The following is a 13,302-nucleotide window of genomic DNA, read 5'->3' as shown; positions in this document are numbered from 1 at the left end:
CCATTGCTGGCAATGTATAATTCAGTCGTCATTTAAAATCTGTAAATATAATTACAAGAATTTCACAGTTTGCCCATGCAAAGGTTTTTGCTGTTCCATCTTCAGCAAAAGGCACTTGGCTGGAATAGACATTTTCTGGTGGCTGCCTGCTTTGGAAAACCCTGTGGTGTGGAGAGAGTTAAGGTGAGTTGAGGTGTGGTGGAGGAAACACCTGTGTTAAGGGGAATAACTCAGTTCTGTTGGTGTGTGGTATTGGGAGGGTGGGAGAGAGGTTTGGGCTGCAGCTGTACCCATCACACCTGGCTGGGGTTGGCTCCAGTCAGCACCATGAGGGATCAGATAGACCAGCTGGCCACCATCACGGTTTTGGGAGTCCTGGAGCAAGGTAAATGCCCTTTATACAATGCTCGGTAGTGTTGAGCTAATTATGTTAAACTTTGAGAAATGTGGTTCCTGTATTTTTCTTGGAGTCTCTATGGAGTGAAAGCTGCTGTTTTCCAGCATGGTAAAATGATACAAATGTTTGGCCATTCGTGGCAGAAGTGTCATGCCTGAGGGTGGTCGTTATTTAATAGGGACTAGAATGATCTGCAAACCTCAAAGCCAGCAAGTAAAACTGTTAGGCTTAAAACGATTTCAGTAGAATGTTCTTAAAGTAAAATAGTTTGTGCTTGAATTTTAGCAGGCAGTATATAACTTGGAGTGGCTGGAGGTAGCCAAAATGAAGGCAGGTTTATGAGTGTGCTGATGAAGAGGTCGGTGTACAGAGAAAAGAGCCTCATGCACACAGGGACCAATATCATCATGTGTCCTTCCAGCTTAACTGCACAGAGCAGATGATGAGATGAACTGACAGTACAGTAATTTGGAAACTAATGCAAGCTCTTCTGGTCAGAAATAGACACAGACATCTTCAGAGGAACTCACTGACTTCTCGTGGTATAAATAGGTGCGTTTAGACCTTTTAGAAAGAGCAGTGTTGTTGCCAAGCTCTGTTTAATTGTGGGTCCTTTGGGCAAAGTCTCTCCCCCTTAGGCTTCAGGAGGTTCATGGAAGGGGACACTCCCCTGCCTGGATGGGGACAGAGCCCCCATTATATTGAAATCTTCAGATTTCTATAAGGGAAGGTTTGTGGGTTTTATTATTACTGAATTAATTCACCATAGAGCTATCACACCTCTGCTTACAAATGGATGTGAATCTCTGAGCAGCCTCATGTATTTTTAGCCATCAGATGATAAATCTCTTAGTATAAGTATTATTTAAAATACAAATATGCAACTTGAAGAACAGAGTTCAAGATTTCTGACATCATAATTTCCACTCAAACAATTTAAAGGGAAATATCTGCAACTACAAATGGAAGATGCTTCTATATTATGAATTTTTTTGTTATTAAACTAAGTGGGGGTGAGGGAGCATTTAGTATGCAAAGATAAGACATGAAGAAAACTTTAAATTGAGTTACAGAAATGCTGCTAAGCCCTTTTCCTTTGGGAACCGTTCAGTAGCAAATCCCTAGATAGCAGTTTTGTCTCAAATATGTCTCTTTTATGGGAGCTTCAGGTACTTTTTTTAAAGGTCGAAGCCTTAGGCATTTTGCTTTCATGCTATGCAAACCATACCCAGGTGTGAAGCCAGCAGATAAACAGCAAGCATTGCCACCCTCCTATCTGTGTTAGATTGGATAAAGTATCCTGGTTTATGGTCCCTGCATGGGAAGCCAAGGAGCAATGGCAAAATACTATGTGTTTTCTTTCTATCTACTGGTATGAAATACATGTTGCTCGTGTCACTGTGAGCCAGAGCTGTGCAGTGGCTTTCCTTGCATGTTTTGAGGGGACATTCTGTAGGTGAGTTACAGATCTGGGGTTCATTCTGAGCAGGTGAGCATTGAAGCACAGAAATGGGCTGTACCTATGAATATTCCTCCATCACATCCTGGTGTAGGAGATGCAGTTTAATGGCTGAGCTTAGTTACAGCATTGGTTGATTGTTATTTTTTCTTTTGAATTTTCTACCCCACAGATATGTGCCCCAGCCCTGTGGTGAACACAGTACCACACAGCAGAATTATTCTATACCAGGTTTCCCCCCCTCCTTTATTTTACTTCAAAGGAAAGGAAGCTTATGCAATGTCACTGTCTGTCAGGCCCCACAGGGCTTGTTTGCCATGTTCACTCAAATGTGGCAGATAACAGCTATGATATGGTTTGACAAGTGTGTGGACATAATCAAATAGAGAACGAAGAATATTTCCACCAAGGAGCAAAGTTCAGGGAGAGCTCAGTCCCTGTAAACCACATGGGAATCCACACAGGTGATTAAGCTCGAGACATGAATCACAAAAAAAATGGTTTGAAAGGATCTACAGAGTAGGTTGAACTCTTTCTCTCTGAAAGTCCATGCTGAGAAGGCTCGTGCAGTGTGGGTTTTATGAACACATCATTCTGAGAAGTGCTTTTGGGGACTGATTCTTCCCAAAAAAGAAGAATCTCCCTTCCGTGCTCTCTCAGCACCTCTCATTTAGGGCTGGATCACTGTGGAAGACACTAGAACATGCTTAATTGTTCTAAAGTGTGTTCTTCAAGGAATGTCTGTGTATTTAAATTACTAAAATGTTGTGATACACATCGTCACATAGCGTCAGATTATTTACATTTCTAATTCCCTTCTACATATGTTCTAATGCTTTTCTGCAGGCACACATCTTGTCTTTAATCTTGGAACATCTGTCCCTACTTCCCCTTCTCTATCCTGCTGTTCTGCCTTTATCTTTGTTACAATGAGACAGTCCACAAGGCAGGGCTTGCACCCTGGCTCCTTGTCTCTGTGTGATGCCCTGGAAATATTGCTGTGTGAGTTGCTATCTGCTCATCCAAGTGTCTCAGTGACACTGCCACAGCCACCAGAGTAATTGTTTTTATAATTTAGTTTTCTCCTATATGAAGTTAGGAGTTTTCAATAAAATCAGCAGTGTAGTAGTGCACCTAAATAAAAACACTTGAAGCATCAGCAATCAGCTATGGGAGTAAGAACTTCCAATAAATAATGGAACAGTCCAAATCTTCATGTTTCCATTGTTTTAAAGTGACTTTCCGTGTCCTTTACAAATGTACAAAGAACTGGTGTAGCAGACACCAAGTCAGTGCCTCAGCCCAAACCTGGCACAGCCTCATAGCAGGTATTGGCAGCACCTCTGCTCCTTGAACTGCTGGAGCCTTGGGGCTCCCCTGCAGGAATGAAGGGGAAAAAATAATCACCCCCTTCCCCATTTCCTTTTGTTGCCATGATTATGAACATCTCTAATTGACTTAATGATATCCCAGTGCTTGACAGCTTGGATGCTGCTCTGTGACATGGACCATCCTTGTATAAAGGCTTTGCACCCACTAGGAATGCTTTGCACCCATTAGGAATAGTGGAAAATGTTATATACATCATTCCCATCAGACTGGCAGAGGGTGTATGGATACTCTAAACACAAAATGCAAGATTAAGAAATAATTCTGTGACGGGAATGGACTTGGGAAGGTTTTGTTGTTCTTTGCAGGACCTGCTGTGTTTGTTCTGCTGGGGAGCAGCACCAAGGGTGTGATATAATGCAAAGTGCCATCCAGCTCCAGTGCTGTGCCAGGACAACCAAAGCTGAATTTAAAGTGCAAGCATGAAATAAATGCACATTTATACCAGGTCATGTGTGACAGCCCTGGACATTGGACCCAGATCGTATCGACTCTTTTATTCTAACCACTTGCTTGATTCCAAGCTAGATAAAGCTTTGCTAAACAAACACTGCTGGACTGTTACCATTCCTGTGTTGTTCTGTTTTTAGCCTATTTTGCACTGCAGGTGATCTATGCCCGTCGGAAGTACAAGATCTCCCCTCCTGAAACAACAGGTCACCCTGAGTTTGAACGGATCTTCAGAGCTCAGTAAGATTTTGTCTTTGTTGTGATGACTTTGTCTAGATATGACTTGAGTCAACTGTCACTGTCAGGAGAGACTGGTCACCCTCAAGTCTCCCTTTCACTTGTTGTTACTGATATTAGATTTTTTTTTTCAATGCTCTGCATGCAGAGGTCTGAGTTCTGATTTAGAGCCCTTTGGCTGGGGTGTTTCTGTCCATCCATGATAATCCTCCTTCTGGCACCATGAGGCAGCCAAATTACAAATTAGTGGCCACATGAAAGAGATGTGGAGCATTAATGCTTAGAATCATTAAATTTAATACTACCATTGGCTCCAAATCGTGAGAGCAGCCGAAGATATATTAATAACCTGACATTTGCCTGTAAGTTTTTGCTGTTGAATTGAAGCAAAGGGCCTTGCTGGAAGAACCAGCTACGAGGGTGTTTTAATTTTTTCCCTCTCAGAAGCCATTGTACTGTGAGAGTCAGCCCTGGTGGGCCCATGCTGAGGGCTGTTTCTTTTTGCTCTGTTCCTATGGAGAGAGCAATGCTGGAGCTAAACTGGAAGCATTCACAGATCCCCTCAGCTTCCAGCAAGCACCAGATTCCATCTTTCATCTCAGTCGTTCTGTTTTGTAAGCGATTGAAAGGAATTGGCCGGAGCTGGTTTGAAGGGTAGTTCCAGCACAGCACTAAATGCTGAACAAAGCAGCCTGCATTCCCTTGCCAGTGTGCAGGAAACATTTGTGGAGTGACAAAAACACCCCCTTCAGTCCTTCTGTGGTGCCATGGAAGGCCAGCCTGCATGGAGGCATCAGCCTCACTCTGCTGATGTGGCTTTTAATTAAATACTTTACTATTAAATGTGTGTCGACCAAGTCATGCCATGGGCTGTGGTGTGCTAGGAAGTCCTCTGCTATGATCTGCAGAGAAGGTGACCTCAGGGAACTCAGACTTGAAAAAAGCTATTGCCTCTTTGTGGGTTTTTCCCCTATTTTTCCCTGTGGAAAAGCAAATGGATAATGTTATATATATATATATAAAGGAAAAATGGTATTGATGTATTACTCATTTGACGAAACCTGGCAGCCTCCCCTCCCTGAGGCTCAAACTCCTATTTGCAGCATAGGGTTCTTCAGCCTTTTTCCAGCTCCCAGTTTGGCTCCATTCCCCAGAGGTTGGTAAATTCTTGGCCAAAATTAAGATTAAATTGCCTAAGGAATGGTAAAATGTAGGAGAAACTGAGAACCAAAACGAATGTCTTTAATAGCACAGCTCCTACTGTCCTTTCTTGCAGAAAAACTCTATTTTTTTCACTAAGAGAAAAAGGAAGAGGAAAACCTGGCTGCAGATCTGATCACTTACTGCTGAATTTTATCTGGGAGAAAACTTTCTTGGACTGTGACTTGTGTGACATGCAAATTTGGGTGTCCAAGGGGAAGAGAAATCTCCTTCAATAGTGACAAGGAGCCTCTCCCCCAGCAGCTGTAGGTGCAGCAGCTCTCTGGCAGTGCTATTTGTGGGGCCAGGATAGAGCCTGTCGAGGGTCCAGCAGAGACAAATCTCCACCTCAGCTGTGGCTCGTCATTCCAGGGTTTTGGTTTGCTCTGATGTGTGTTTCCAACTCCCTTCTCTGGCCTTGGTTAACTGGGCTCTGACATATGAAGCAGTTTTAACTCTCATCTCTTGCTCTCACCAGGGCAAACTGCTCAGAGTACTTCCCAATCTTCATTTCGCTCCTCTGGATTGCTGGAATCTTCTTCCATCAAGGTGAGAGGGATGGGGGAAAACCCCAAGCCATGTGCACAAACCAAAAAAGCCCCCCAGTTTAAATCCCACTGCAACTCAGACACTTTCTCTCTGTACCTGTGAGGTCACTATTTGGGGAAAGCAAAGTTCCCCTTTCGCCGGATGGACCAAAGAGCACTTCAACTCCAGCATCCATGAAACTGCTGGGAGAAGCTGAGCCTCCCTCCTGCCTGGAGGAGCAGGCACTGGCAGCCCTTGCTCCTTTGGCAGAACCTGGCTGTCCCATTGTGCTGCTTCTCTTAGATAAGGTCAGGCTGTCCCAGAGTGCCGGGGGGGCAGCAATCTGAGGCAAAGCTGCCACATGATACCCAAATTGCTATGTCAGAATGAGAAACCACAACCCAAACAGTTACTCATCCACTGTCTATGCTGTACCAAGTGAGTTCAGGGGCTTGGTTGCTGCCAGAGGGAAGTTGCAAGGAAAGACCATGGAAGGGAGTGTTGCCAACCCAACTCCCAGGGCAACTCTGGGGGGCAGAGAAGTTCATCCCTCACAAGAAGGGAAGGAAGAAAACCCGTTTAAACTCCTGCAGTGGTTCAAAGCTTAGTCCCTCTGCATCTGGTTCTCGGGCCCATGCCCCATCTGTGGGGGGAAGCAGGGGTGTGGGTGCCTGTGCTGGAATGCAGCCCCAGCAGTGTCCAGGGACCCCTGGCCCTGTCAGAACTCGACTCCCCTCTCCCCCACAGGTGTGACTGTGGCATGTGGGCTGCTATACCTCTACACCCGCCTCAAGTACTTCCAGGGATACACCGTGGCTGCACAGGGACGGTGAGTACCCAGCCCTGGGCGTAAGCACCCCACACCAGCCCAGGGAGGCTGGGGGCAGGATGTGGCCCCTGCAGCAGGTTTCCTTCCCACGGGTGGGACTGAAGGCAGATTTGCATCACCTCCTTCTCCTCCCCTCCTGCCCCATGTGCTCGTGGCTGTGTCACTTCTTCCCTGACTGTCTCAAAGGAGGGGGGGGTGCCAAGCCCTGTCAGCACACCTTGTGTCCCAGATGGGCTGGCGGAGTCTGACCTGAGTGTTTTCTCTTGCCCAGCTTGGGACCAATGTATGCCAGTGCCTTGCTGCTCTGGCTGCTGCTGGGGCTGGCAATGGCTGGGCTCCTGGCACACTTCCTGCAGCCCCACTCCTCCACATGAATGGCAGCACTGGCACAGCCCCTCCAGTAACACAGTGCCCAGTGAGAGGGGCCATGGCTCTCCCAAAACCAGTCAGCTGGCACAGTCAGGGAGTGAGTACCTCCCTGGCTCTGTGGTCCCCTCTGAAGGGAGGCTGACGCTGGCACTCCTCTGCTCTTCAGAGATCATAGGAAGAAAATGCTGTTCAGCCCCTGCTTCACTGCTGGGTTTTGTAGCACTGTCTGCTCTAAAATGCCTTTGGCTCTGCCTCGTGGAGCACAGATTGACCCGCATGCTGTCGTCTCTCCTCCTTACTGCTGTAATGATCTGTGTTGGAAGGATCACATAATGGATGCACAGAAATAAATTCCTTTTCTCAGTAGAAATCTCCTATGATTGTCAAACGTGCTTGGGAACTGGTGTGAGAACATCTGAGGGCTGGGGACTGGCTTTCATAGGAAAAGCTGCTGTGATTAACTGGAAAGGATGGGTAAACTTGTCTAAAACCATATCCAAATATTGGCAGAAAAGCCAATAGTGCTAAAGTCTGTTCTTAGCATTGACTTAATGACCTTGGCTTGGCCCTGGCTTCATTTATCACCTAACCCCAGTAGGACTTTGTACTCTCTAGATTTCACCTTCCACTGTGAACTTGGGGTTGACAGGTGACTAAAGCAGCCCTGCTGCAAGTGACTTTCACTGCTGTACCAAAGGTTTAAATTTAGCTTTTATTACAGTGCACATTATTTTATATATTTATATAGAGAGATGTACTTGAAAAATCAAATGTATCCAATAATAAAAAATACAGCACATTAAAGTAGTATAATGCATTCCAGTGTATAGCTGAAAGGACATTGGGATTTACACTAATCCCTACTATTTTTGAACTGGGCTACTTCTGCTTTTTTTTTTCCCCAAAAAAACCTCACATCAACAAATAACTGAAATAGTTATTTAAAAAAGATGGTTTCTGCACTCAATCTCAAGGCATGAAGACACTGGAGACTTCACCGTGAGTTAAGGGGCTGTGATCAATGCTGGCAGGCACAGTGTGGCGTATTTTATTTTTTTGTTTTCCCTGCCATACTCAGAGCTCCAACCCCTTCGGATTCATTCCTCCTCTGCTGAAGGAGGGTCAGTCTTTGACCTCGCTTAATCCTCAGCTGTGGCCAGGACTGTTGCCTGGGCGAGGGCAGGGCAGACCTCAGTCCCTGGCCACCTCCATCCCAGCACGCCGGCGGGATCAGCTGTCAGGACTCACCATGACCAAGCCCTGCTCTGTCCCCAAATACAGCCAGAGATTGCCCTGCCCTGGGCTGAAGGTGCTTTTTTCCCCCATGCTCACTAAAGCTCATCCCGACCCCAAACTGTCCCCTGTGTCCGTGTGTCCCGAGCGGCAGCCAGCATCCCGAGGGGCCGAGGGAGCGGAGCAAAGCCAGCCCTTTGCACGGGGTGTTGGGTTTTGCTTTTTGTTCCTCTTCTGGAGAAGATGACGGGCGTCCTGGCCCCACAGCACCACTAGGGATGGTGGTGCCAGCCCGGCAGCAGCTTTGCTGCTGTCTGTCGGCGTGTGCTGCCTCCGGCAGCCGGCCCTGCACTGTCCTTGTCCGGGCAAGGCGCCGCGGGGAGGAGGGAGCGGGAGGGAGGGAGCAGGACCAGGGATCCACAAGTGTGTCCGTTCTGCCTCATGCCCGTTTCACTCTGCTTTTTTGATAAAAATCTGAAAGAAGAGAGGGATGGGATCAGAGCGATGTGTGGGGCTGCAGTGGGGACCTGCTGAGGGAGCCCAGCTGACCTCGCTCAGGATGATCCACACCGGGGAGTCGCTCTGGATGGACAGCCTGATGGCCTCCAGCGGCCCAAAGGACGGGTCCACCTCGCCCTCTGCAACGCCCTTGGAGAACGAGCCTGGTGGGGACAGCACATGGGTGATGCAGGGACAGTCCCCTGGCATCGCCCCTCCACCTTCCCCCCTCCTTGAGGGCACCACGAGCCACCATGGCAGCCCCTGCCCACAGCTCCCCAACGTGAGATGGGCTGAAAACCAGCAGTGTGGATGGCCAAACAGTGCAAAATGCCACACTTTGGGGAACAAAAATCAGTTGAACAAAACAAAAAGGGGAGTATTTGGCTACTTATTGCTGCTGTGTAAAAGGGGACAGAGTGGCCTGACACCCTTTCACCCTTTTTGGGTGTGATTTTCTTTTTTTTTGAAAATGCAACTAGGATAAACCAGCCAGCATGCAATGAATGCTAAAGTGGCAAAGTGCTACACATCCCAGGGAATTTTTCTTTTATTTATCAATTTGAAAAAAAAAGACATCTTAGGAGGGACACCAGGGCTGCACTCCACACCAGCAGGTCCCCATAGGCAGCAATCACTCATTCTTGTCCAAGGGCAGGACAAGCACTAAAACAAGTTTAGGTGGCGAGAGACAAAGTCTGACCTGCAAATGGTGTGAGTACTGAGACCACAAAATCACCCACGGTGGAGGATTTTAACCCCAGGTTAAGCAACTGGATAATCTGCATAATTTGGTCCCAGCTCTGAGCAGAGACAGGCAGAAATGCAAGACCAAAAACTACCTGAAGAGGACAACCTGGTCTTAGATGGAGGGCAGTGGAGCAAAGGAGACAACGATAATTAAATCCTGTTCCAACCTGGCTCCTGGCAAGCAGAAATGACTCTTTGCCAAGCAAACAGAACTAAGGGTCTTGATTCACATGCAGGTGAGGACGTGTCATCAAACCCAGCAGACACTTTGCCACCCTGTGCCCCGCTGTACCTATCTGGATGTAGCCATCCAGTGTCCTGCGGTATTTGACGACTGCACCTCTTCCCTCCTGCAAAGCTTCCTTATCCGACTGCAGGCTCTGCAGAAAGAGAAGAGTGTTGTGCAAGGCCAGTGGCAAGAGCCACCCAAAAGCCCCAAGGAACAGCAGCAAACCCAGAGCTGCCCATGCCAGCAGGCCCTGGCACCTCATTCCCTGCCTGGCACCCTGAGCCTCATGCCCCAAAAGAAGAGGACATTTGCTGTCCTCAGGCTGCTGCTTCCACTGCACCATCTTGGCTCCATCCCCTCCTCTGCGGCCATCCCACCCATCTGAGCATCCTCTCTGCAGGCAGGGACAGCTTCCACAGCGATGCTCAGTTGCATTCCTGAGGTGGGATCACAGCGGGTGTGACCCTCTGGCTCCCAGCCAGCACCTCTCAGAGGCACTTGAGTCTTGTTAAGATTTTCCTGGTGGCTTAAAGCAGTTCCCTTCTCTCAAACCCCTTTTGCTTCGCACTCCACCCTCACCTCAATTCTCAATAAAACACTTACATCAAACGGCAGAACCTCCACGGTCGTGTTGAAAAGTTTGTCTTCTGGATGCTCGATGTTCCCGCTGCGGAAGAAGAACCTGTGGCAGAGACCAAAGCCATGGAAACCCACACTGAGCGAGAGGGGACACGATGGCTTTCACCCCAGTTGAATCATCAGACAGTTCAACCTACCAGGCACCTTCCCAAAAAGCCCATGGTACATGGCTTGGAAGGAGACCTTCTGTGCCAGACCACCTAACTCACGGACTGCTCACAAGTGCAGGAAAGAAAAGGGGGCTCTGGCAAACACAGTCCCACCAGAAAAGGGTCAAATCAGCAAGGTCAAATTATCCTCCCCCCCTGCAGGAGCACTGCTCCCTCCTCTTGGACAGCCACGGAGGAGATGGGCAAGAAATTTAATTTAAATTGCCAGAAGAGCAAAATGCAAGTGTCTCTGCATGCTCCAGGCTGTCCCCACGCCCCCCTGCTGACCCCACCCGAGCACTGGCCTTTCGATCCGGAGCGGTTTGAAGAAGCGGAATCTGATGAAGTCTCCTGCAGTGGGAGTGAAGGCCCAGAAGAAGTCCTCCCGCTGGTAAGCCTTCTCCAAGGTGAAGTGCTGGTAGGTTTTCAGGCTGGTGCTCACCTCAGCAGGAGGGTTGACGTGCTCTTTTCGCAGCGCCTGCTTTCCAAAGTCCTTGTCCTTGGGGGGCACAAAGCAAAAGGGCAGAGAGGAGCCATGAGCTGCTCTTGCTTGTGAGGAACTGAGGTCCCAGCAACAAGGCACTGCAAATTAAAAGCTCTCCATTTGCACAGCACAGAAGGATGAGGGATGGAAGCGATCTGGGGAAGGCACCAGGCAGGGGAATGCGTGACGGGATCCCAGGACAGAGTTTCAGGAGAGACAGCACAGAGAAACACTTCTGTTCTGCACTCTGATCCAGCACCAAAGAGCCTTTCATTGCCCAAGTGTCCCTGAATGCACGTCCCTCCCCCAGGAGCTCTGGAAACAGTCCTTACACCTGAGGAGAAGGCAGCTGGGAGAGGGACAATAGCATAAAAATGACTGGATTACACAGCCTGATGGGCACTGAACTGTGATACAAACTGGATTACACCACCCATTTCCCTGGGAATCACACAGACATGGGATGAGCACAGCCCAGGGATATGTCTATGGATCCTGCACATGTAGTTGTGGGAAGCTTGATTTTGTTGATGTTTAAACACACATCAACAATTTAAGCTCCCACATAGCAAGCTCTAGTTCACCTATCACCAAATCCCAGGAACATGGAGTGGGGTGGAAAGGAAGTCAGACCAATCCGGGAGTCATCTCTCCAGGGCTTTTCAGTAGATGCTTCGAAGTCACTTGCCCGGTTTGGCACTTAGGATGGGTGGCCAGGACCGGTACCAAGGCTTAAGAATTTGCAGTGACTCTTGGTGCATGTCACTGCCATTCTGAGGAGCAGGAGCTATCTGAGCTCACTGTAACTCAGAATAAAACACAATCACTGCACAGAAATCCAGCTGCCACCGTCCCACCAGCTGCTGTCACTGATGTCCCCACCCAAAGGCAGCCAGTTCCCAGGTGCCTGCAGGACAGGCCACCTGCAGCTTGGACAGGCAGCTGGTACCCACCTTCAGCTTCTGTATCTTCCCAGCCAAGGAGGAGTGGGTTCCCACGTGCTGGAAGAGTGAGGGCTTGAAGCGGATCCTCAGGTTTGCCTTCTGCCTGTCGCAGTGTTTCTGAAATGAGACAATCCTGCTGTGCCCCGGGTTCAAACCTCTGCGGGCAACTGTGGCCCACGAGAGGGATGGACAAGGGCACGAGGAATGACAGACAGCCCTGCCTCTCCATCTCTATGCCCTTCTGTGTTATTTAGGCTCCAATAAGGCAAGAGGGCTTTTGGCCACACTCTGGAGAAACCGAGTGACTCTCGGCCACTTGCCCACAGGGCTCTGCTGGGCGGCCAGAGTATCCAGGTCTAAGTGCCAAATTTCTCCTTGCCAAGCATAGTTTAGAATGCTGAGCAAAACCTGTCTGTGCTGTCAGCAGGGACAGCCAGAGAATTTAGTTTCTTTTGTCCTTGGCTTATTGGGAAAGCTTTTTTCCTACAACTCAGAGCTTGGGATCACCGATGTCTGAAGGTACACCTGGGACGACTCAGAGCCCAGGTGAACAGGTACCAAGTGTGGGCTCTTTTTGGATGGGCAGTTTCCAGTTTGCTGGCAGGCGCTGTAAGCAGATGTTCAGCACGTGCCATTGTCAAAGCTGCTGGGCTGTTTCATGCCTATCCACCACATAAATAAACTTGGAGACGCAACTCTAATCCAGGCAGTGATTTTTCATGGTGTGGAGGGAGAGAGACGATGGAGAGGGAATAAAGGACAAAAGGGAAAAACACTGAGAGCGTGGGGAGGTGAGAACTCACATTTTAAAAATAGTTCATTTCTCTCAGTTTGGGGGAGCAGGACAAAAATACTGGTTAAAAACTGTACAGAGAGGGTATTTGTTATCCGGCTTTTGCTTTTTCCAGGAAAAGAAATGCATGCACACCCCTAACACCATCTGCTCTTGCAGCCTCTCACCCAGAAGAAACCCCGGCAGAAATCCCACCACGGGTGCTGTGTCACTGGAAGCCTGTCACAGACAGGGCACCAAACCAAGCCCCCACCAAGGGCTGCCTGCACAGGCCACTGCCACAGTGCAGGGAGCTGGGAAATTCCAGGCATGACCCCTGCAAGCTGCAAAGGAGATAATCCCCTAATCCAGCTCACGTTACATTAGAAAATTAAAACCAGCCATGCTAATGGGACAGAGCCTACTCATTGCCAGCAACACTGGATGCAACCCCACCAGGTCTATCTCACTCTGGATGAGGAGAGGAGGAGGAAGGGGAATGGAGGGAGCTACAGCATCTCCTGATTTCTCTTTCTCCCCTTTTCCCCTTCTGCTAAAGAAACGTTTACTGAAAGCAGTCTTGTCTCAGCCAAGCCAGGAGGGGGAATGGCTCAGTTGGTGGTAAGAAGGTCATCCTTTCACACAGCTCTACCACAGGTAAATCTAAAATTAGTTAAAAAAGAAAGAGCAGAATATATCCAGAGCAGGCAAAGCACTTACCAAAAGCTCAGGTCAAACAAACTTTC

General features: G+C 48.5%; 2 protein-coding genes across 3 annotated transcripts in view; one reads left to right on the top strand and one right to left on the bottom strand.

The window, feature by feature from the left end:
- Positions 1 to 327: 327 nt before the first annotated feature.
- On the top strand, positions 328 to 7,018 carry LOC108503670 (leukotriene C4 synthase-like). The gene is given in 5 exon segments (XM_017827842.1): positions 328 to 410; positions 3,780 to 3,935; positions 5,611 to 5,681; positions 6,408 to 6,489; positions 6,761 to 7,018. Coding segments are annotated over 5 exon segments (525 nt in total). The 3' UTR covers positions 6,894 to 7,018.
- A 538-nt stretch (positions 7,019 to 7,556) lies between these two features.
- The window catches only part of MGAT4B (mannosyl (alpha-1,3-)-glycoprotein beta-1,4-N-acetylglucosaminyltransferase, isozyme B), a 51,494-nt gene continuing 45,748 nt past the window's right edge, over positions 7,557 to 13,302 (bottom strand). For both annotated transcript variants that reach the window (XM_017827974.1, XM_017827975.1), the window contains exons 10-15: positions 11,794 to 11,901; positions 10,662 to 10,855; positions 10,172 to 10,250; positions 9,632 to 9,719; positions 8,641 to 8,753; positions 7,557 to 8,565 (exon numbers count right to left, since the gene is read on the bottom strand). In XM_017827974.1, coding sequence (XP_017683463.1) covers positions 8,542 to 8,565; positions 8,641 to 8,753; positions 9,632 to 9,719; positions 10,172 to 10,250; positions 10,662 to 10,855; positions 11,794 to 11,901 — 606 coding nt within the window. In that variant the 3' untranslated portion in view covers positions 7,557 to 8,541. The remainder of the gene's footprint in view (positions 8,566 to 8,640; positions 8,754 to 9,631; positions 9,720 to 10,171; positions 10,251 to 10,661; positions 10,856 to 11,793; positions 11,902 to 13,302) is intronic.

This window comes from Lepidothrix coronata, unplaced genomic scaffold (genome assembly GCF_001604755.1).
Source record: "Lepidothrix coronata isolate B3197 unplaced genomic scaffold, Lepidothrix_coronata-1.0 Scaffold144, whole genome shotgun sequence".
NCBI classification, from domain to species: domain Eukaryota; kingdom Metazoa; phylum Chordata; class Aves; order Passeriformes; family Pipridae; genus Lepidothrix; species Lepidothrix coronata.
This window is presented reverse-complemented; position numbering and strand designations above follow the sequence as displayed.